Source organism: Coregonus lavaretus, assembly GCF_964263955.1.
Source record: "Coregonus lavaretus genome assembly, contig: HAP1_SCAFFOLD_1386, whole genome shotgun sequence".
Classification (NCBI taxonomy): Eukaryota; Metazoa; Chordata; class Actinopteri; order Salmoniformes; family Salmonidae; genus Coregonus; species Coregonus lavaretus.
In genome coordinates, this window is record NW_028161080.1 from 29,556 (window position 1) to 55,000 (window position 25,445).

The 25,445-nt window shown below is 34.3% G+C and overlaps 1 protein-coding gene across 1 annotated transcript in view; it reads right to left on the reverse strand.

The window, feature by feature from the left end:
• LOC311121110 (phospholipid phosphatase-related protein type 5-like) overlaps nt 1-25,445 on the reverse strand; it is a gene marked incomplete at both ends in the record, with an annotated part of 96,027 nt that overhangs the window by 5,970 nt on the left and 64,612 nt on the right. The window contains one exon of the mRNA XM_084195641.1: nt 5,007-5,144. Within this exon, the coding sequence (XP_084051767.1) occupies nt 5,007-5,144 (138 nt within the window). The remainder of the gene's footprint in view (nt 1-5,006; nt 5,145-25,445) is intronic.

Below are 25,445 nucleotides of genomic sequence, written 5' to 3' on the forward strand. Positions count from 1 at the left end.
GGGTCTGGGGTAAACTGAGCCGCTTAGCCCGGGTCTGGGGTAAACTGAGCCGCTTAGCCCGGGTCTGGGGTATGTTGAGCCGCTTAGCCCGGGTATGGGGTAAACTGAGCCGCTTAGCCCGGGTATGGGGTAAACTGAGCCGCTTAGCCCGGGTATGGGGTATGTTGAGCCGCTTAGCCCGGGTATGGGGTAAACTGAGCCGCTTAGCCCGGGTATGGGGTATGTTGAGCCGCTTAGCCCGGGTATGGGGTAAACTGAGCCGCTTAGCCCGGGTATGGGGTATGTTGAGCCGCTTAGCCCGGGTATGGGGTAAACTGAGCCGCTTAGCCCGGGTATGGGGTAAACTGAGCCGCTTAGCCCGGGTATGGGGTAAACTGAGCCGCTTAGCCCGGGTATGGGGTAAACTGAGCCGCTTAGCCCGGGTATGGGGTAAACTGAGCCGCTTAGCCCGGGTATGGGGTAAACTGAGCCGCTTAGCCCGGGTATGGGGTAAACTGAGCCGCTTAGCCCGGGTATGGGGTAAACTGAGCCGCTTAGCCCGGGTATGGGGTAAACTGAGCCGCTTAGCCCGGGTATGGGGTAAACTGAGCCTCTTAGCCCGGGTATGGGGTAAACTGAGCCGCTTAGCCCGGGTATGGGGTAAACTGAGCCTCTTAGCCCGGGTATGGGGTATGTTGAGCCGCTTAGCCCGGGTATGGGGTATGTTGAGCCGCTTAGCCCGGGTATGGGGTAAACTGAGCCTCTTAGCCCGGGTATGGGGTAAACTGAGCCGCTTAGCCCGGGTATGGGGTAAACTGAGCCGCTTAGCCCGGGTATGGGGTAAACTGAGCCTCTTAGCCCGGGTATGGGGTATGTTGAGCCGCTTAGCCCGGGTATGGGGTATGTTGAGCCGCTTAGCCCGGGTATGGGGTAAACTGAGCCGCTTACCCCGGGTATGGGGTATGTTGAGCCCCGGGACAGGGTAAGTTAAACCACCTACACATTTCTGTACTGAATGAAATATTACCACTACCTTTTTAAAAACCATGTCTATCTTTATTTCCCAAACACAATTAAACATAATCACAAATCACTTTTTTGTCTTTTAATAATTTTAATCATCTTTGAACATAGGCTTAACACCTAACAAATACATTTTTAAAACACTTTTAACATAAACCAGGCCCTGTTGTTACCTCATATCCCAGCGATAATGCCTGGGAAGAAAACACTTCAATTTGCTCAACTTGCCATTGGCAAACATTTTGACTATATTAGGCACTGCCATGCCAGGTTTAGGACCTCATATTGAAGCTTATAGAGACCCCAACTGATGTATAGAACAATCTTAAAATGATCTACTTTGGTTTAGATACAAGCATTATGAAAACTCTAACACAATAAATTAATTTGACTTGGTGAAAATCTGTTTTTTGGACCTAACTTGCTTACCACTTTTTAAATGGGGGTTCTTCCTTCACAGACTCCATGAAATTATGACCTCTTTCTAAATATTTGGTAAATAATAATAATAATAATAATAATTATTATTATTATTATTATTATTATTATTATTATTATTATTATTATTATTTGACCCTATGGGACATGGTCAAAAGTAGTACACTATAAAAAATAATATGGTGCCATTGTTCCAGAGGTTGTCTTGGAGCCAAACACAAACAGCTGCATACATTTATTGCCTTGTGTTCTGCCCCAGAATGCGCTCTTTGAACGACCAAGGAGGCTCATCTTCAATGTCTGTCTCCTACAGGAGTTTAGTGGTACTGATGTGCACAGAATGTTTAAGATACACTAACCGGACGGTTTAATAGGTACACCCATCTGGTACGGAGTCGGACCCCCCCATTGCCTCCAGAACAGCCTGTCTTCGGGACATTCTACAAGGTGTCAGAAACGTTCCACAGGGATGTTGGTCCATGCTGATGCGATGGCATCATGCAGGTGCTGCAGATTGGACGGCGGTACATTCATGCTGCGATCAGCCCGTTCCATCTCATCCCAAAGATGCTCTATTGGGTTGTGGTCTGGGGACTGCACAGGCCACTCAAGTAAACTGAACTCACTGTTATGTTCCAGTAAAAAAGATTCCACTCCTCAATTGTCCAGTTTTGGTGATCGCATGCCCACTGGAGCCGCTTCCTGTTTTTAACTGATAGGAGGAGAACCCGGTGTGGTCGTCTGCTGCAACAGCCCATCAGAGACAAGGATCGACGAGTTGCACGTTCCGAGATGCCGTTCCGCACACCACTGTTGTACTGCGCCGTTATTTGTCTGTTTGTGGTCCGCCTGTTAGCTAGCATGATTCTTGCCGTTCTCCTTCGACCTCTCTCATCAACGAGATGTTTTCGCCCACAGGACTGCCACTGATTGTATGTGTTTTGATTGTCGCACCATTGTTGGTAAACCTTAGACACTGTCGTGCGTGTATGTTTATAGCAGGACATTAATTCATTGGTCATCAATTGGAAACAATATATACAGTGCATTCGGAAAGTATTCAGACCCCTTGACTTTTTCCACATTTTGTTATGTTACAGCCTTATTCTGAAATTGATTATATTGTTTTTTTCCCTCATCAATCTACACACAATACCTCATAATGACAAAGCAAAAACAGGTTTTTAGAAATTAAAACTGAAATATTACATTAACATAAATTTCAGACCCTTCACTCAGTACTTTGTTGAAGCACCTTTGGCAGCGATTACAGCCTCGAGTCTTCTTGGGTATGACGCTACAAGCTTGGCACACATGTATTTGGGGAGTTTCTCCCATTCTTCTCTGCAGATCCTCTCAAGCTCTGTCAGGTTGGATGGGGAGCGTCGCTGCACAGCTATTTTCAGGTCTCTCCAGAGATGTTCCATCGGGTTCAAGTCCGGGCTCTGACTGGGCAACTCAAGGACATTCAGAGACTTGTCCCGAAGCCACTCCTGCATTGTCTTGGCTGTGTGCTTAGGGTCGTTGTCCTGTTGGAAGGTGAACCTTCACCCCAGTCTGAGGTCCTGAGCGCTCTGGAGCAGGTTTTCATCAAGGATCTCTCTGTACTTTGCACCATTCATCTTTCCCACGATCCTGACTAGTCTCCCAGTCCCTGCCGCTGAAAAACATCCCCACAGCATGATAATGCCACCACCATGCTTCACCGTAAGGATGGTGGCAGGTTTCCTCCAGACATGACGCTTGGCATTCAGGACAAAGAGTTCAATCTTGGTTTCATCAGACCAGAGAATCTTGTTTCTCATGGTCTGAGAGTCCTTTAGGTGCCTTTTGGGAAACTCCAAGCGGGCTGTCATGTGCCTTTTACTGAGGAGTGGCTTCCGTCTGGCCACTCTACCATAAAGGCCTGATTGGTGGAGTGCTGCAGAGATGGTTGTCCTTCTGGAAGGTTCTCCCATCTCCAAAGAGGAACTCTGGAGCTCTGTCAGAGTGACCATCGGGTTCTTGGTCACCTCCCTGACCAAGGCCCTTCTCCTCCGATTGCTCAGTTTGGCCGGGCGGCCAGCTCTAGGAAGAGTATTGGTGGTTCCAAACTTTTTCCATTTAAGAATGATTACATTTACATTTTACATTTTAGTCATTTAGCAGACGCTCTTATCCAGAGCGACTTACAGGAGCAATTAGGGTTAAGTGCCTTGCTCATGGGCACATTAACGTCATTTAGCAGACGCTCTTAGCCAGAGCGACTCACAAATTGGTGCGTTCACCCTATAGCCAGTGGGATAACCACTTTACAATTGGGGGGGGGGGGGGGGGTAGAAGGATTCCTTTATCCTATCCCAGGTATTCCTTAAAGAGGTGGGGTTTCAAATGTCTCCGGAAGGTGGTGAGTGACTCCGCTGTCCTGGCGTCGTGAGGGAGCTTGTTCCACCATTGGGGTGCCAGAGCAGCGAACAGTTTTGACTGGGCTGAGCGGGAACTATGCTTCCGCAGAGGAAGGGGAGCCAGCAGGCCAGAGGTGGATGAGCGCAATGCCCTCATTTGGGTGTAGGGACTGATCAGAGCCTGAAGGTACAGAGGTGCCGTTCCCCTCACTGCTCCATAGGCAAGCACCATGGTCTTGTAGCGGATGCGAGCTTCAACTGGAAGCCAGTGGAGTGTGCGGAGGAGGGGGGTGATGATGGAGGCCAATGTGTTCTTGGGGACCTTCAATGCTGCAGAAATGTTTTGGTACCCTTCCCCAGAGCTCTACGGACAATTCCTTCGACCTCAGGGCTTGGTTTTTGCTCTGACATGCACTATCAACTGTGGGACCTTATATAGACAGGTGTGTGCCTTTCCAAATCATGTCCAATCAATTGAATTTACCACAGGTGGACTCCAAATCAAGTTGTAGAAACATCTCAAGGATGATCAATGGAAACATGATGTACCTGAGCTCAATTTCGCGTCTCATAGCAAATGGGTGAATAGGGCGTTTCCACAGGGTGTAGTGTATAGGGTGTTTCCATAGGGTGTAGTGTATAGGGTGTTTCTACAGGGTGTAGGGTGTTTCTACAGGGTGTAGTGAATAGGGTGTTTCTATAGGGTGTAGTGAATAGGGTTTTTCTATAGGGTGTAGTGTATAGGGTGTTTCTATAGTGTATAGGGTGTTTCTACAGGGTGTAGTGACTAGGGTGTTTCTATAGGGTGTAGTGAATAGGGTGTAGTGAATAGGGTGTTTCTATAGGGTGTATTGAATAGGGTGTTTCTACAGGGTGTAGGGTGTTTCTACAGGGTGTAGTGAATAGGGTGTTTATATAGGGTGTAGGGTGTTTCTACAGGGTGTAGGGTGTTTCTATAGGGAGTAGTGTATATGGTGTTTCTATAGGGAGTAGTGTATAGGGTGTTTCTATAGTGTATAGGGTGTTTCTATAGGGTGTAGTGTATAGGGTGTTTCTATAGGGTGTAGTGTATAGGGTGTTTCTATAGGGATTAGTGTATAGGGTGTTTCTATAGGGTGTAGAGTATAGGGTGTTTCTACAGGGTGTAGGGTGTAGTAGGGAAGAGTGTATAGGGTTGAGTACCTGCAATGTGACGTAGTTCTCCAGTGGGCTCTCCACGCTAGACATGCTCATCATGGAAGCATTAGCCATGTTCTCCTGTGGGGGGTCTTCACTACTCAGCAACAGCTTGCCTTTGAAGTTATGCACCACACACACCACCTAGAACACACAGCAGGGAGAGACAGGAGTTATACACCAATTTACAACAACAAATATGACAGCTTTTTCTGACCACCGTACAACCAGCTGGTCATAAATGTGACCACTATATTATGTGCTATATATACAGTGGGGAGAACAAGTATTTGATACACTGCCGATTTTGCAGGTTTTCCTACTTACAAAGCATGTAGAGGTCTGTAATTTGTATCATAGGTACACATCAACTGAACAGAAAATTACATTGTATGATTTTTAAGTAATTAATTTGCATTTTATTGCATGACATAAGTATTTGATACATCAGAAAAGCAGAACTTAATATTTGGTACAGAAACCTTTGTTTGCAATTACAGAGAGCATACATTTCCTGTAGGTCTTGACCAGGTTTGCACACACTGCAGCAGGGATTTTGGCCCACTCCTCCATACAGACCTTCTCCAGATCCTTCAGGTTTCGGGGCTGTCGCTGGGCAATATGGACTTTCAGCTCCCTCCAAAGATTTTCTATTGGGTTCAGGTCTGGAGACTGGCTAGGCCACTCCAGGACCTTGAGATGCTTCTTACGGAGCCACTCCTTAGTTGCCCTGGCTGTGTGTTTCGGGTCGTTGTCATGCTGGAAGACCCAGTCACGACCCATCTTCAATGCTCTTACTGAGGGAAGGAGGTTGTTGGCCAAGATCTCGCGATACATGGCCCCATCCATCCTCCCCTCAATACGGTGCAGTCGTCCTGTCCCCTTTGCAGAAAAGCATCCCCAAAGAATTATGTTTCCACCTCCATGCTTCACGGTTGGGATGGTGTTCTTGGGGTTGTACTCATCCTTCTTCTTCCTCCAAACACGGCGAGTGGAGTTTAGACCAAAAAGCTCTATTTTTGTCTCATCAGACCACATGACCTTCTCCCATTCCTCCTCATGATCATCCAGATGGTCATTGGCAAACTTCAGACGGGCCTGGACATGCGCTGGCTTGAGCAGGGGGACCTTGCGTGCGCTGCAGGATTTAAATCCATGACGGCGTAGTGTGTTACTAATGGTTTTCTTTGAGACTGTGGTCCCAGCTCTCTTCAGGTCATTGACCATGTCCTGTCGTGTAGTTCTGGGCTGATCCCTCACCTTCCTCATGATCATTGATGCCCCACGAGGTGAGATCTTGCATGGAGCCCCAGACCGAGGGTGATTGACCGTCATCTTGAACTTCTTCCATTTTCTAATAATTGCGCCAACAGTTGTTGCCCTCTCACCAAGCTGCTTGCCTATTGTCCTGTAGCCCATCCCAGCCTTGTGCAGGTCTACAATTTTATCCCTGATGTCCTTAAACAGCTCTCTGGTCTTGGCCATTGTGGAGAGGTTGTAGTCTGTTTGATTGAGTGTGTGGACAGGTGTCTTTTATACAGGTAACGAGTTCAAACAGGTGCAGTTAATTCAGGTAATGAGTGGAGAACAGGAGGGCTTCTTAAAGAAAAACTAACAGGTCTGAAAGAGCCGGAATTCTTACTGGTTGGTAGGCGATCAAATACTTATGTCATGCAATAAAATGCAAATTAATTACTTAAAAATCATACAATGTGATTTTCTGGATTTTTTTTTTAGATTCCGTCTCTCACAGTTGAAGTGTACCTATGATAAAAATTACAGACCTCTACATGCTTTGTAAGTAGGAAAACCTGCAAAATCGGCAGTGTATCAAATACTTGTTCTCCCCACTGTATATACTGGTCATATATATATATATATATATATATATATATATATATATATATATATATATATATATATATATATATATATATATATTATATTACTTAGCCTACTGGTCATATATATTATATATATTATATTACTTAGCCTGCTGGTCATATATATTATATTACTTAGCCTACTGGTCATATATATTATATATATTATATTACTTAGCCTACTGGTCATATATATTATATATATTATATTACTTAGCCTGCTGGTCATATATATTATATTACTTAGCCTACTGGTCATATATATTATATATATTATATTACTTAGCCTACTGGTCATATATATTATATATATTATATTACTTAGCCTGCTGGTCATATATATTATATATATTATATTACTTAGCCTGTTGGTCATATATATTATATATATTATATTACTTAGCCTACTGGTCATATATATTATATTACTTAGCCTGCTGGTCATATATATTATATATATTATATTACTTAGCCTACTGGTCATATATATTATATTACTTAGCCTGCTGGTCATATATATTATATTACTTAGCCTACTGGTCATATATATATATATATATATATATATATATATATATATATATATATATATATATATATATATATATATATACATTATATTACTTAGCCTACTGGTCATATATATTATATATATTATATTACTTAGCCTGCTGGTTATATATATTATATATATTATATTACTTAGCCTACTGGTCATATATATATATTATATATATTATATTGCTTAGCCTGCTGGTCATATATATTATATATATTATATTACTTAGCCTACTGGTCATATATATTATATATATATTATATTACATAGCCTGTTGGTCTTATATATTATATATATTATATTACTTAGCCTGCTGGTCATATATATTATATATATTATATTACTTAGCCTGCTGGTCATATATATTATATATATTATATTACTTAGCCTGCTGGTCATATATATTATATTACTTAGCCTACTGGTCATATATATTATATTACTTAGCCTACTGGTCATATATATTATATATATATTATATTACTTAGCCTGCTGGTCAAATATATTATATATATATTATATTACTTAGCCTACTGGTCATATATATATATATATATATTATATTACTTAGCCTGCTGGTCATATATATTATATTACTTAGCCTACTGGTCATATATATTATATATATTATATTACTTAGCCTACTGGTCATATATATTATATATATTATATTACTTAGCCTGCTGGTCATATATATTATATATATTATATTACTTAGCCTGTTGGTCATATATATTATATATATTATATTACTTAGCCTACTGGTCATATATATTATATTACTTAGCCTGCTGGTCATATATATTATATATATTATATTACTTAGCCTACTGGTCATATATATTATATTACTTAGCCTGCTGGTCATATATATTATATATATTATATTACTTAGCCTACTGGTCATATATATTATATTACTTAGCCTGCTGGTCATATATATTATATTACTTAGCCTACTGGTCATATATATATATATATATATATATATATATATATATATATATATATATATATATATATATATATATATATTATATTACTTAGCCTACTGGTCATATATATTATATATTATTATATTACTTAGCCTGCTGGTTATATATATTATATATATTATATTACATAGCCTGTTGGTCTTATATATTATATATATTATATTACTTAGCCTGCTGGTCATATATATTATATATATTATATTACTTAGCCTGCTGGTCATATATATTATATTACTTAGCCTACTGGTCATATATATTATATATATTATATTACTTAGCCTGCTGGTCATATATATTATATTACTTAGCCTACTGGTCATATATATTATATTACTTAGCCTACTGGTCATATATATTATATATATATTATATTACTTAGCCTGCTGGTCATATATATAATATATATATTATATTACTTAGCCTACTGGTCATATATATTATATATATTATATTACTTAGCCTGCTGGTCATATATATTATATATATTATATTACTTAGCCTGCTGGTCATATATATTATAGATATTATATTGCTTAGCCTACTGGTCATATATATTATATTACTTAGCCTGCTGGTCATATATATTATATTACTTAGCCTACTGGTCATATAAATTATATATATTATATTACTTAGCCTGCTGGTCATACATATTATATTACTTAGCCTACTGGTCATATATATTATATTACTTAGCCTACTGGTCATATATATTATATATATATTATATTACTTAGCCTGCTGGTCATATATATAATATATATATTATATTACTTAGCCTACTGGTCATATATATTATATATATTATATTACTTAGCCTGCTGGTCATATATATTATATATATTATATTACTTAGCCTACTGGTCATATATATTATATTACTTAGCCTGCTGGTCATATATATTATATTACTTAGCCTACTGGTCATATATATATATATATATATATATATATATATATATATATATATATATATATATATATATATATATATATATATATTATATTACTTAGCCTACTGGTCATATATATTATATATATTATATTACTTAGCCTGCTGGTTATATATATTATATATATTATATTACTTAGCCTACTGGTCATATATATATATTATATATATTATATTGCTTAGCCTGCTGGTCATATATATTATATATATTATATTACTTAGCCTACTGGTCATATATATTATATATATATTATATTACATAGCCTGTTGGTCTTATATATTATATATATTATATTACTTAGCCTGCTGGTCATATATATTATATATATTATATTACTTAGCCTGCTGGTCATATATATTATATTACTTAGCCTACTGGTCATATATATTATATATATTATATTACTTAGCCTGCTGGTCATATATATTATATTACTTAGCCTACTGGTCATATATATTATATTACTTAGCCTACTGGTCATATATATTATATATATATTATATTACTTAGCCTGCTGGTCAAATATATTATATATATAGTATATTACTTAGCCTACTGGTCATATATATATATATATATTATATTACTTAGCCTGCTGGTCATATATATTATATTACTTAGCCTACTGGTCATATATATTATATATATTATATTACTTAGCCTACTGGTCATATATATTATATATATTATATTACTTAGCCTGCTGGTCATATATATTATATATATTATATTACTTAGCCTGTTGGTCATATATATTATATATATTATATTACTTAGCCTACTGGTCATATATATTATATTACTTAGCCTGCTGGTCATATATATTATATATATTATATTACTTAGCCTACTGGTCATATATATTATATTACTTAGCCTGCTGGTCATATATATTATATATATTATATTACTTAGCCTGCTGGTCATATATATTATATTACTTAGCCTACTGGTCATATATATATATATATATATATATATATATATATATATATATATATATATATATATATATATATATATATATATATATATATATATATTATATTACTTAGCCTACTGGTCATATATATTATATATATTATATTACTTAGCCTGCTGGTCATATATATTATATATATTATATTACTTAGCCTGCTGGTCATATATATTATATTACTTAGCCTACTGGTCATATATATTATATATATTATATTACTTAGCCTGCTGGTCATATATATTATATTACTTAGCCTACTGGTCATATATATTATATTACTTAGCCTACTGGTCATATATATTATATATATATTATATTACTTAGCCTGCTGGTCAAATATATTATATATATAGTATATTACTTAGCCTACTGGTCATATATATATATATATATATTATATTACTTAGCCTGCTGGTCATATATATTATATTACTTAGCCTACTGGTCATATATATTATATATATTATATTACTTAGCCTACTGGTCATATATATTATATATATTATATTACTTAGCCTGCTGGTAATATATATTATATATATTATATTACTTAGCCTGTTGGTCATATATATTATATATATTATATTACTTAGCCTGCTGGTCATATATATTATATTACTTAGCCTACTGGTCATATATATTATATATATTATATTACTTAGCCTGCTGGTCATATATATTATATTACTTAGCCTACTGGTCATATATATTATATTACTTAGCCTACTGGTCATATATATTATATATATATTATATTACTTAGCCTGCTGGTCATATATATAATATATATATTATATTACTTAGCCTACTGGTCATATATATTATATATATTATATTACTTAGCCTGCTGGTCATATATATTATATATATTATATTACTTAGCCTGCTGGTCATATATATTATAGATATTATATTGCTTAGCATACTGGTCATATATATTATATTACTTAGCCTGCTGGTCATATATATTATATATATATTATATTACTTAGCCTACTGGTCATATATATTATATTTCTTAGCCTACTGGTCATATATATTATATATATTATATTACATAGCCTGTTGGTCTTATATATTATATATATTATATTACATAGCCTGTTGGTCTTATATATTATATATATTATATTACTTAGCCTGCTGGTCATATATATTATATATATTATATTACTTAGCCTGCTGGTCATATATATTATATTACTTAGCCTACTGGTCATATATATTATATATATTATATTACATAGCCTGTTGGTCTTATATATTATATATATTATATTACTTAGCCTGCTGGTCATATATATTATATTACTTAGCCTACTGGTCATATATATTATATTACTTAGCCTACTGGTCATATATATTATATATATATTATATTACTTAGCCTGCTGGTCATATATATAATATATATATTATATTACTTAGCCTACTGGTCATATATATTATATATATTATATTACTTAGCCTGCTGGTCATATATATTATATATATTATATTACTTAGCCTACTGGTCATATATATTATATTACTTAGCCTGCTGGTCATATATATTATATTACTTAGCCTACTGGTCATATATATATATATATATATATATATATATATATATATATATATATATATATATATATATTATATTACTTAGCCTACTGGTCATATATATTATATATATTATATTACTTAGCCTGCTGGTTATATATATTATATATATTATATTACTTAGCCTACTGGTCATATATATATATTATATATATTATATTGCTTAGCCTGCTGGTCATATATATTATATATATTATATTACTTAGCCTACTGGTCATATATATTATATATATATTATATTACATAGCCTGTTGGTCTTATATATTATATATATTATATTACTTAGCCTGCTGGTCATATATATTATATATATTATATTACTTAGCCTGCTGGTCATATATATTATATTACTTAGCCTACTGGTCATATATATTATATATATTATATTACTTAGCCTGCTGGTCATATATATTATATTACTTAGCCTACTGGTCATATATATTATATTACTTAGCCTACTGGTCATATATATTATATATATATTATATTACTTAGCCTGCTGGTCAAATATATTATATATATAGTATATTACTTAGCCTACTGGTCATATATATATATATATATTATATTACTTAGCCTGCTGGTCATATATATTATATTACTTAGCCTACTGGTCATATATATTATATATATTATATTACTTAGCCTACTGGTCATATATATTATATATATTATATTACTTAGCCTGCTGGTCATATATATTATATATATTATATTACTTAGCCTGTTGGTCATATATATTATATATATTATATTACTTAGCCTACTGGTCATATATATTATATTACTTAGCCTGCTGGTCATATATATTATATATATTATATTACTTAGCCTACTGGTCATATATATTATATTACTTAGCCTGCTGGTCATATATATTATATATATTATATTACTTAGCCTGCTGGTCATATATATTATATTACTTAGCCTACTGGTCATATATATATATATATATATATATATATATATATATATATATATATATATATATATATATATATATATATATATATATATATATTATATTACTTAGCCTACTGGTCATATATATTATATATATTATATTACTTAGCCTGCTGGTCATATATATTATATATATTATATTACTTAGCCTGCTGGTCATATATATTATATTACTTAGCCTACTGGTCATATATATTATATATATTATATTACTTAGCCTGCTGGTCATATATATTATATTACTTAGCCTACTGGTCATATATATTATATTACTTAGCCTACTGGTCATATATATTATATATATATTATATTACTTAGCCTGCTGGTCAAATATATTATATATATAGTATATTACTTAGCCTACTGGTCATATATATATATATATATTATATTACTTAGCCTGCTGGTCATATATATTATATTACTTAGCCTACTGGTCATATATATTATATATATTATATTACTTAGCCTACTGGTCATATATATTATATATATTATATTACTTAGCCTGCTGGTAATATATATTATATATATTATATTACTTAGCCTGTTGGTCATATATATTATATATATTATATTACTTAGCCTGCTGGTCATATATATTATATTACTTAGCCTACTGGTCATATATATTATATATATTATATTACTTAGCCTGCTGGTCATATATATTATATTACTTAGCCTACTGGTCATATATATTATATTACTTAGCCTACTGGTCATATATATTATATATATATTATATTACTTAGCCTGCTGGTCATATATATAATATATATATTATATTACTTAGCCTACTGGTCATATATATTATATATATTATATTACTTAGCCTGCTGGTCATATATATTATATATATTATATTACTTAGCCTGCTGGTCATATATATTATAGATATTATATTGCTTAGCATACTGGTCATATATATTATATTACTTAGCCTGCTGGTCATATATATTATATATATATTATATTACTTAGCCTACTGGTCATATATATTATATTTCTTAGCCTACTGGTCATATATATTATATATATTATATTACATAGCCTGTTGGTCTTATATATTATATATATTATATTACATAGCCTGTTGGTCTTATATATTATATATATTATATTACTTAGCCTGCTGGTCATATATATTATATATATTATATTACTTAGCCTGCTGGTCATATATATTATATTACTTAGCCTACTGGTCATATATATTATATATATTATATTACATAGCCTGTTGGTCTTATATATTATATATATTATATTACTTAGCCTGCTGGTCATATATATTATATATATTATATTACTTAGCCTGCTGGTCATATATATTATATTACTTAGCCTACTGGTCATATATATTATATATATTATATTACTTAGCCTGCTGGTCATATATATTATATATATTATATTACTTAGCCTGCTGGTCATATATATTATATATATATTATATTACTTAGCCTACTGGTCATATATATTATATATATTATATTACTTAGCCTGCTGGTCATATATATTATATATATTATATTACTTAGCCTGCTGGTCATATATAATATATATTTATTGCTTAGCCTACTGGTCATATATATTATATATATATTATATTGCTTAGCCTACTGGTCATATATATTATATTACTTAGCCTGCTGGTCAAATATATTATATATATTATATTACTTAGCCTACTGGTCATATATATATATATATTATATTATATTATATTACTTAGCCTACTGGTCATATATATTATATATATTATATTACTTAGCCTACTGGTCATATATATTATATATATTATATTACTTAGCCTGCTGGTCATATATATATATTATATATATTATATTACTTAGCCTGCTGGTCATATATATTATATATATTATATTACTTAGCCTACTGGTCATATATATTATATATATTATATTACTTAGCCTACTGGTCATATATATTATATATATTATATTACTTAGCCTGCTGGTCATATATATATATTATATATATTATATTACTTAGCCTACTGGTCATATATATTATATATATTATATTACTTAGCCTACTGGTCATATATATTATATATATTATATTACTTAGCCTGCTGGTCATATATATATATTATATATATTATATTACTTAGCCTGCTGGTCATATATATTATATTACTTAGCCTACTGGTCATATATATATATATATATATATATATATATATATATATATATATATATATATATATATATATATATATATATTATATTACTTAGCCTACTGGTCATATATATTATATATATTATATTACTTAGCCTGCTGGTCATATATATTATATATATTATATTACTTAGCCTGCTGGTCATATATATTATATATATTATATTACTTAGCCTACTGGTCATATATATTATATCACTTAGTCTGCTGGTCATATATATTATATATATTTTATTACTTAGCCTGCTGGTCATATATATTATATATATATTATATTACTTAGCCTGCTGGTCATATATATTATATATATATTATATTGCTTAGCCTGTTGGTCATATATATTATATATATTATATTACTTAGCCTGCTGGTCATATATATATATTATATATATTATATTACTTAGCCTGCTGGTCATATATAATATATATATATATATATATATATATATATATATATATATATATATATATTATATTACTTAGCCTACTGGTCATATATATTATATTACTTAGCCTACTGGTCATATATATTATATATATTATATTACTTAGCCTACTGGTCATATATATTATATATATTATATTACTTAGGCCTGCTGGTCATATATATATATTATATATATTATATTACTTAGCCTACTGGTCATATATATTATATATATTATATTACTTAGCCTACTGGTCATATATATTATATATATTATATTACTTAGCCTGCTGGTCATATATATATATTATATATATTATATTACTTAGCCTGCTGGTCATATATATTATATTACTTAGCCTACTGGTCATATATATATATATATATATATATATATATATATATATATATATATATATATATATATATATATATATATTATATTACTTAGCCTACTGGTCATATATATTATATATATTATATTACTTAGCCTGCTGGTCATATATATTATATATATTATATTACTTAGCCTGCTGGTCATATATATTATATATATTATATTACTTAGCCTACTGGTCATATATATTATATCACTTAGCCTGCTGGTCATATATATTATATATATTTTATTACTTAGCCTGCTGGTCATATATATTATATATATATTATATTACTTAGCCTGCTGGTCATATATATTATATATATATTATATTGCTTAGCCTGTTGGTCATATATATTATATATATTATATTACTTAGCCTGCTGGTCATATATATATATTATATATATTATATTACTTAGCCTGCTGGTCATATATATATATATATATATATATATATATATATATATATATATATATATATATATATATATATATATTATATTACTTAGCCTACTGGTCATATATATTATATTACTTAGCCTACTGGTCATATATATTATATATATTATATTACTTAGCCTACTGGTCATATATATTATATATATTATATTACTTAGCCTACTGGTCATATATATTATATATATATTATATTACTTAGCCTGCTGGTCATATATATATATTATATATATTATATTACTTAGCCTGCTGGTCATATATATTATATATATTATATTACTTAGCCTACTGGTCATATATATTATATATATTATATTACTTAGCCTGTTGGTCATATATATTATATATATTATATTACTTAGTCTGCTGGTCATATATATTATATTACTTAGCCTACTGGTCATATATATTATATATATTATATTACTTAGCCTGCTGGTCATATATATTATATTACTTAGCCTACTGGTCATATATATTATATATATTATATTACTTAGCCTGTTGGTCATATATATTATATATATTATATTACTTAGCCTGCTGGTCATATATATTATATTACTTAGCCTACTGGTCATATATATTATATATATTATATTACTTAGCCTGCTGGTCATATATATTATATTACTTAGCCTACTGGTCATATATATTATATATATTATATTACTTAGCCTGCTGGTCATATATATTATATATATTATATTACTTAGCCTGCTGGTCATATATATTATATTACTTAGCCTACTGGTCATATATATTATATATATTATATTACTTAGCCTGCTGGTCATATATATTATATTACTTAGCCTACTGGTCATATATATTATATATATATTATATTACTTAGCCTGCTGGTCATATATATTATATTACTTAGCCTACTGGTCATATATATTATATATATTATATTACTTAGCCTGCTGGTCATATATATTATATATATTATTTTACTTAGCCTGCTGGTCATATATATTATATGTATTATATTACTTAGCCTACTGGTCATATATATATATATCTATATATATATATATATCTATATATATATATATATATATATATATATATATATATCTATATATATATATATATATATATATATATATATATATATATATTATATTACTTAGCCTACTGGTCATATATATTATATATACTACTTAGACTACTGGTCATATATATTATATATATTATATTACTTAGCCTACTGGTCATAGTTAAGACCTCATCATAACCTGGTAATGACCACCTGACTACTGCGTATTACCTACTTACAGTATTACCTACATAGGATACAATTGGATATTGAAAACCTTGTTCATTACATTTCTATTTGTTTCCATAGGCACCAATTAACGTTTACATCTGCAAAATAATCGTACATTTAAAATAGATCAAGCAGTGGCACAAACAAATCTACATCACAATTCTTGCACATCTGCATACAGTAATTGTTTCATAATTCACCCACAGACATTACATGCATAGAAAGACTGGGACACAGAGTATATACAGGCAGATTGTTTTATTTGATTAATGATTAATAAGAGTGGTGTGATGAGGTAGATCCTCATCAAGGACCTCTGAGCGCAGAAGGCCCTCTGGAGCGCAGTGGCCATCTTAAAGAGTCGTGTGATCGGTCAGATCTGGAGCGTAGTGGCCATCTTGAAGAGTCGTGTGATCGGTCAGATCTGGAGCGTAGTGGCCATCTTGAAGAGTTGTGTGATCGGTCAAATCTGCAATGAAGAGAATCAGCGAATTACAACTTCATCAATTTCAGATTCTAAAAGAAAACTAGAAAAGGACATTTGATGAAGATACTTTGTATTTCCATGGTACTTGTTGAAGAACCACCATGGTGGTCAGGGGCACATTGTAGGACTTTCCTGAAGGCCTGCAACACATATTCCTCCTGAGGTTTCAGACTTTTCATGACACTTACTGTAAGCATAAAAAGAGAAGAAAAATAATTAACGATTGGCGTAATGTGGGCGTGCAGGACACGACAGAACAGTAGCGCACTGTTAAAGTGTCTTTAACAGTCAGAATCTATAAACAATGTCTCACTGTCTATGTCAAATGTCTCAACTGCTCACATTTAGTTACCAACTACAATGGAGGACACACGAGTGGTATCAAAGGCATGCTGCTCCTCTGTCCCTTCATTTTCAAGTAGGACATTAATTCATTGGTCATCAATCGGAAACAATATATACGGTGTATTCGTAAAATATTCAGACCCCTTGACTTTTTCCACATTTTGTTATGTTACAGCCTTATTCTAAAATGGATTAAATTGCTTTCTTCCCTCATCAACCTACACACAATACCCCACAATGACAAAGTAAAAACTAGTTTTTAGAAATTTTTGCAAATGAATTAAAAATAACTTTTACATAAGTATTCAGACCCTTTACTCAGTACTTTGTTGAAGCACCTTTGGCAGCGATTACAGCCTTGAGTCTTCTTGGGTAGGACGCTACAAGCTTCGCACACCTGTATTTGGGGAGTTTCTCCCATTCCTTTCTGCAAATCCTCTCAAGCTCTGTCAGGTTGGATGGGGAGCTTACTACACAGCTATTTTCAGGTCTTAACAGAGATGTTCGAATCGGGTTCAAGTCCGGGCTCTGGCTGGGCCACTCAAGGACATTCAGAGACTTGTCCTGAAGCCACTCCTGCGTTGTGTTTTCTGTGTGCTTAAGGTCGTTGTCCTGTTGGAAGGTGAACCTTGGCCCCAGTCTGAGGTCCTGTGCGCTCTGGAGCAGGTTTTCATCAAGGATCTCTCTGTACTTTGCTCTGTTCATCTTTCCCTTGATCCTGTCTAGTCTCCCAGTCCCTGCCACTGAAAAACATCCCCACAGCATGATGCTACCACCACCATGCTTCACCGTAGGGATGGTGCCAGGTTTCCTCCAGATGTGACACTTGGCATTCATGCCACAGAGTTCAATCTTGGTTTCATCAGACCAGAGAATCTTGTTTCTCATGGTCTGAGAGTCTTTAGGTGCCTTTTGGCAAACTCCAAGCAGGCTGTCATGTGCTTTTTACTGAGGGGTGGCTTCAGTCTGACCGCTCTACCATAAAAGCCTGATTTGTGGAGTGCTGCAGAGATGGTTGTCCATCTGAAAAGTTCTCCCATCTCAACAGAGGAACTCTAGAGCGCTGTCAGAGTGACCATCGGGTTCTTGGTCACCTCCTTGACCAAGGCCCTTCTCCCCCGATTACTCAGTTTGGGTCTTGGTGGTTCCAAACTTCTTCCATTTAAGAATGATGGAGGCCACTGTGTTCTTGGGGACCTTCAATGCTGCAGAAATGTTTTGGTACCCTTCCCCAGATCTGTTCCTCGACACAATCCTGTCTCGAAGCTCTACGGACAATTCCTTCGACCTCAGGGCTTGGTTTTTGCTCTGACATGCACTGTCAACTGTGGGACCTTATATAGACAGGTGTGTGCCTTTCCAAATCATGTCCAATCAATTGAATTTACCACAGGTGGACTCCAATCAAGTTGTAGAAACATCTCAAGGATGATCAATGGCAACAGGATGCACCTGAGCTCAACTTCGAGTCTCATACCAAAGGGTCTGAATACTTACGTAAATAAGGTATTTCTGGATTTTTTAAAATTACATTTGCAAACTTTTCTAAAAAGTCAAGGGGTGTGAATACTTTCCGAAGGCACTATATATATATATATTTTACACATATTTAACCCCTTTTTTGGGGTAGGCACAAAAATACCTCCGTACTTCCATTCATTTTGTCCCATGACACTTGTGGGGGTCTTGGAGCAAAAGCGAGAATGCAATCATGTTTGTGAAAATCTGCCCTTTCCACAGTGGGGTCACATTAGTTTGCAGCTCAAATGGTTCGGACACTACAAACAGAAGTTGGCACATCGACGGTACCGACTTCAGAAGAGTCCCGTGGGCTTGTGGGGGTCGTAGGCCAAACTGTTTGAACGCTACATACGTTTTCATGAAATTTTAGACCAATTTTAGGGATGTCCAATGGTCTGAAAAACACCACTGTAGCTCAGCCACCTTCCACAGCAGATGTGAAAGGCCACCTGATGCGTCAAACTCTTTGCGTTCCGGCGGAAGTCATTCGTGGTTCTGGATGACTTCTGTACTCCTGCCCTTTGTACCTCCTCCATCCTTCCATCCTTCTAGAAGATTCCTGCAAGAAAGGAAAATCAAGAATTGAAAAAGGATCCCTGATGATTCAAGAAAGACTTCACATCCATATTGTGGGGTACAAGGCTAGCTTACAAACACACACACACACACTGTTTCCTATGTGTGTGTTCACCTCTCACTCACACATACACACACACACACACACACAGACACACACACACACACTCACACACACACACACACACACACACATTTACTGTCATTAACTAAACATAATCAAAATTGTCAAAACGTTAGCTATCTAGCTACAACCAATGGCTACAACAGGTAAAAAATGTAACCTTACCATGTCCCTGGAGAATTAGAGGACTAAATTCCACTCCATGGTGAAGGAAATTTCAGATGAACTTCACCAACGACGTGGAGCCCAGACCAGGCTTTGTGGAACCTAGCTCTGACTACATCGATTCGGCCAAGGTCAATACCTCAGAAATGTAAACTCGGAAACGCCCACTTTGTACCTATGTTTGTCCTCTGTAGTGCCTTTCTTTGTTTGTTGAAATCCATACTTTTTCAATAAACGTTAACCACCAACAGTTTTTTCTCATTGCTGTTGCTCTATTTGATTAACGTTTATTGAAAAAGTATGGATTTCAGCAAACAAAGAAACGCACGCAACTACATTATCTTGGAACCCGGGTCTACACGGCAAGACGGCGAACCCACGGTCCCAAATGAGCTAAACTCCAGGACTCCTGAAACCCAGGGTTGTTACAGTACTGTTATGTTACAGCGTTATTGCAACACAGAGGACTGGGGACTGTGACACAGTGATATCATAATGGTGTAGTTGAGGACCGTAGGCTGTGACGCAGTGATGTCATAGTGGTGTAGTTGAGGACCGTAGGCTGTGACACAGTGATGTCATAATGGTGTAGTTGAGGACCGTAGGCTGTGACACAGTGATGTCATAATGGTGTAGTTGAGGACCGTAGGCTGTGACACAGTGATGTCATAGTGGTGTAGTTGAGGACCGTAGGCTGTGACACAGTGATGTCATAATGGTGTAGTTGAGGACCGTAGGCTGTGTGATAGAGGAATTATGATAATGACTAAAATTGTTAACCCCAATACTGATGATGACTGTGTGAACTGTGTTAGGGTTATCATTATAAACCCACTAACAGAGGGGGTGAGTTAGAAACTGCTGAGACAAACATTCCAGGATGAAGGGGACTGAAAAAACTGGTTAAAGGCCTCCTAAAGGTGGGCAGAGCAAAGTGCCTTTGTGTGAAGTATAAAAGCTGTATATGTGTTTTTTGGCGGCAGAGCTCTCCATGATTAAACATACAGATCATTCTTGCCGGTTGTGGACCTTTGTTTAATTCATGATTAAACCAGAGCCTTACACCCTCTGGGAATTATTCAGAGCATTAAGTTTGATTAATTAGAGATAGAAATTCTCGTGACAAATGGTCCTTCGAGCCGGATCTCAAAATACCTCTTTGTCGTTCTGAGGACACCGAAAACCGTGCACGGGAGGATGATAACATCCGTATGGAATAGACCTGGCCTTTGACGTTAAGGTTATAAACAGGCCGGTGATTAACCTTATGAACGATAAAGACGTTGACGAGATCTGAAAAAGCATTTAAATCCCAACAGCAAGGATAAGGTCAGTAATTTTTATTCATGGTTTTTTGGTGGAATGATTTGAACTTGTATAAGAATAGTAATTATTGTGAAGGGCAGAGAATAATTACCAAAATCTCATAAGACTTGCCATATTCTAGAGTGGTAAAGCGCAGTAACTTAAAGGAAGGAAGGGGGTCTGAAATGACTCAAGGTAAATGGCCATTACCAAAATAAACTAGTTATTATTGAGATTGTACGGGGTACAGTGTTTACAATATAAACAGGAAGGGAGATAATTATCATCGTGTGAGATAGATACATTAAACAGGTCAAGAGTCATAAACAACTGGGGATTTGCTCTAACTCTGTCTATTTCATAAAACTGGAGCAGTTACGACCTCTGGGTTACGGATAGTGTTAGCAAAAAATCGTATAAGGTTGTATACGTGTGAGACCTAATGATCCATCGAAATACGTGATAATTGTTTCAAGGAAGGGACTAAAATAGGTCGCGTGAGGGAAAAATGGTTGTCCCATCCGTTTCATGAAACTGGGGTCTTAAAAACCTCTGGGTTACGGGTTGAATAATTTAAATGGTTGATTACAAAAGCAGATCATAAACATTTGTTCAAAATTCGCACCTAATAATAAGTCCCAAAGAAAATAATTATGGATTGAATTATTACTAAACGGGGGGATTTCTTATTTTTCTACCATGGGAAATAAATATTCTAAAGAGGTCCGAGAATTAACGGGGAATGAAATATATATGTTAGGAAGGGATCAAAGAAATATGTATTATGGATCCATTTGGGAGAAGAGGTATGGATTTATTGGGCATCTCGATGTAGAGAAATTAGAGGCTATGATTAGGCAGATGCATGTAAATTGCGGAACGGATTTGAAGAAACAGCGAGGGGAGGGACTAGACACAGCGAGAGTATGACTTTTGGAGAGTCAGGAAAGACTAGAGAATTGAAACACAGAGTTGAAGAGATTAGATAGCTATAATAAGCCAGGGAGGCAGAATAGGGGAGGAGATAAGAGGAAGTGCTTTAACTGTAACAAGGAAGGTCATTTTGCTAGAGCGTGTGAGGCGCCGTGTAAATACTGTAACAAAACAGGTCATAACCATCGCGACTGCAGAGATAAAAGAAAGGGCAGTGTCCCTGAAAATGACAGTCTATTTTTTGGTTCCACGGGTAAAAAGTTTGAAGAAGTGATTTGTGTCGATTAAGAATTGGCAAAAAACACTACGAAGCGATTATTTGAGAGGTACCTATACATTTCTAACGATATATACGTATGAACTTGCTCACCCAAACGTAGACGTACGTCATGGGCGAGAAAGTAGAGAATATGAGTTTAAGGTTGTGCCGTTGTTTGATCATGTGATAAGGTTTAATGGGTAATCGGACCATAACTAATGTGGTTATAGAAGGAATGTATAATATAGTGGAGAGCAAATAGAGTGTTCCATTGAACTATTATGGTTTATTGGGCATTTCAATGGCATAAGGTGAAATCTGTATGTGTGAGTGGAATTCGACGGCTGGTATGGGTGGTAACCGGATACTACTGAGTATTTGGTTTGGTGATGTTGAATGGAAGATTTGTAGCGTGGTTTGGGGTTAAATAGAAAGACTCACTTATTCAACAGGAATAGGTGCGGGGAGAGGTTTGTGTTGCTGAATGAGGTGAGAGCTAGTGCGGTTTTCATTTGGTGACGTCACTTGCTCTATGAACTGGAAGTAGTTGCTTTGAAAGGTTCGCGGATTTTGTGGAGTGACTGGCAATGTATGTAGAGGGTCCCTGGTTCGAACCCAGGTAGAGACAGTGGGTAAAGCTTTCGCATTGGGGCTATGGACCTAGATTACTACGTGGATTGAGAAATGTGAAAGGTTGAATTAGATAGTTTAAGCAGAAGTATTCTAGAAAGGTCTATGAAAATATGTTACAAGTACTAATGACATGATTTCGTAAGAAGGGAGATGATTAGGGCAGGTCCCCACGCCTCCCCCGTTGTGTAGGAAGGAGCGGGGGGGGGGGGGGGGGGGGGGGGGGGTGAGAGACAGTACATAGTTCAAATGATAGGAATATCATTAAATGTATGCATATCAACGATAGCAAGTATTTGTTTTATTAATTAGGGCCTAATCAGAGAGAACAGTTAAAGAAATTGAATAGCGAACTGAAATTGCAATAGAGCTGTGAAAATTATTTAAGTTGAGGACAAAGAAAAATAATTTATGGTTCTAGTTCCCGGGTAAAAGAGTTGTACTTGCTTGACTGTATCGAGCAGAAGGTTGAATAGTTGAATGAAAAGCATTTCTTTGACAAAGTCTAATGGTTATTACTTTATTGTATAGGTTGGGTAACACCAGTGGTGTATGAAAATAATTGGTGATTTCTAAAACGATAATCTGTTTATGGTACGTTGACCAATGGGATATAGTTGTGACTATTAGGATGTTGGATTGAATAAACATTGGTTATAAGTATGAAGTTATTAAACAATAGGTTTATATTTTTTTTTTAAAACATCAATGCAACAGGTTGTGATGATTAAATTAATAGAAAGGGGTTATAGGGTTATATTAGAAGGTGTAGTGAACTTAATGAAACGTGGTATTATATAGTGTCTTCCAGGATTGATGGAAGTCTCCTATAGCATTATGTTAAGGGTATGCCTGGGTTAAAATATAATGTCTTACTTACACGGAGTATGTGATTGTATTGGCTAATGAATGAAATATGACATTTACAGGGGCGAAAGGAACAATAGAAGGGGAGACAGATTTTCCTATGGTGTTGGTCAAATAATTGATAATGGATCATTTGAGATGAGATCACATGGAGCAGATTAAAGAGGATATGATCTGAAGGGTAATCAATTAAACAATCATTGTATACTCTAGGAATTTTGAGTGGTTTTATGGATTAGTTATGAGGAATTAGATTGATACAAACGATTATTGATGAGTTAGGACTGGGGATATCGGTATCATGTTTTGCATCTTTAGATTACTGATGGTAATTGAAGGTTAACAAAATGTATAATTCATCTTCCAGGAGAAAGCGATTAGCTTATCTCATTGGAATGTTGCCCAAGGCTAGGGGGAGCAGTAGTGAAGTTAGGCAGTATTTAGGTCGTAAAAGTGAGCTACCAAATTAAGTGGGGCCTGGCTATTTGTGGTTGTTGTTTTTCAATTGGGTTTTTCAAATAAAAAACAACACACCTAGTATGATG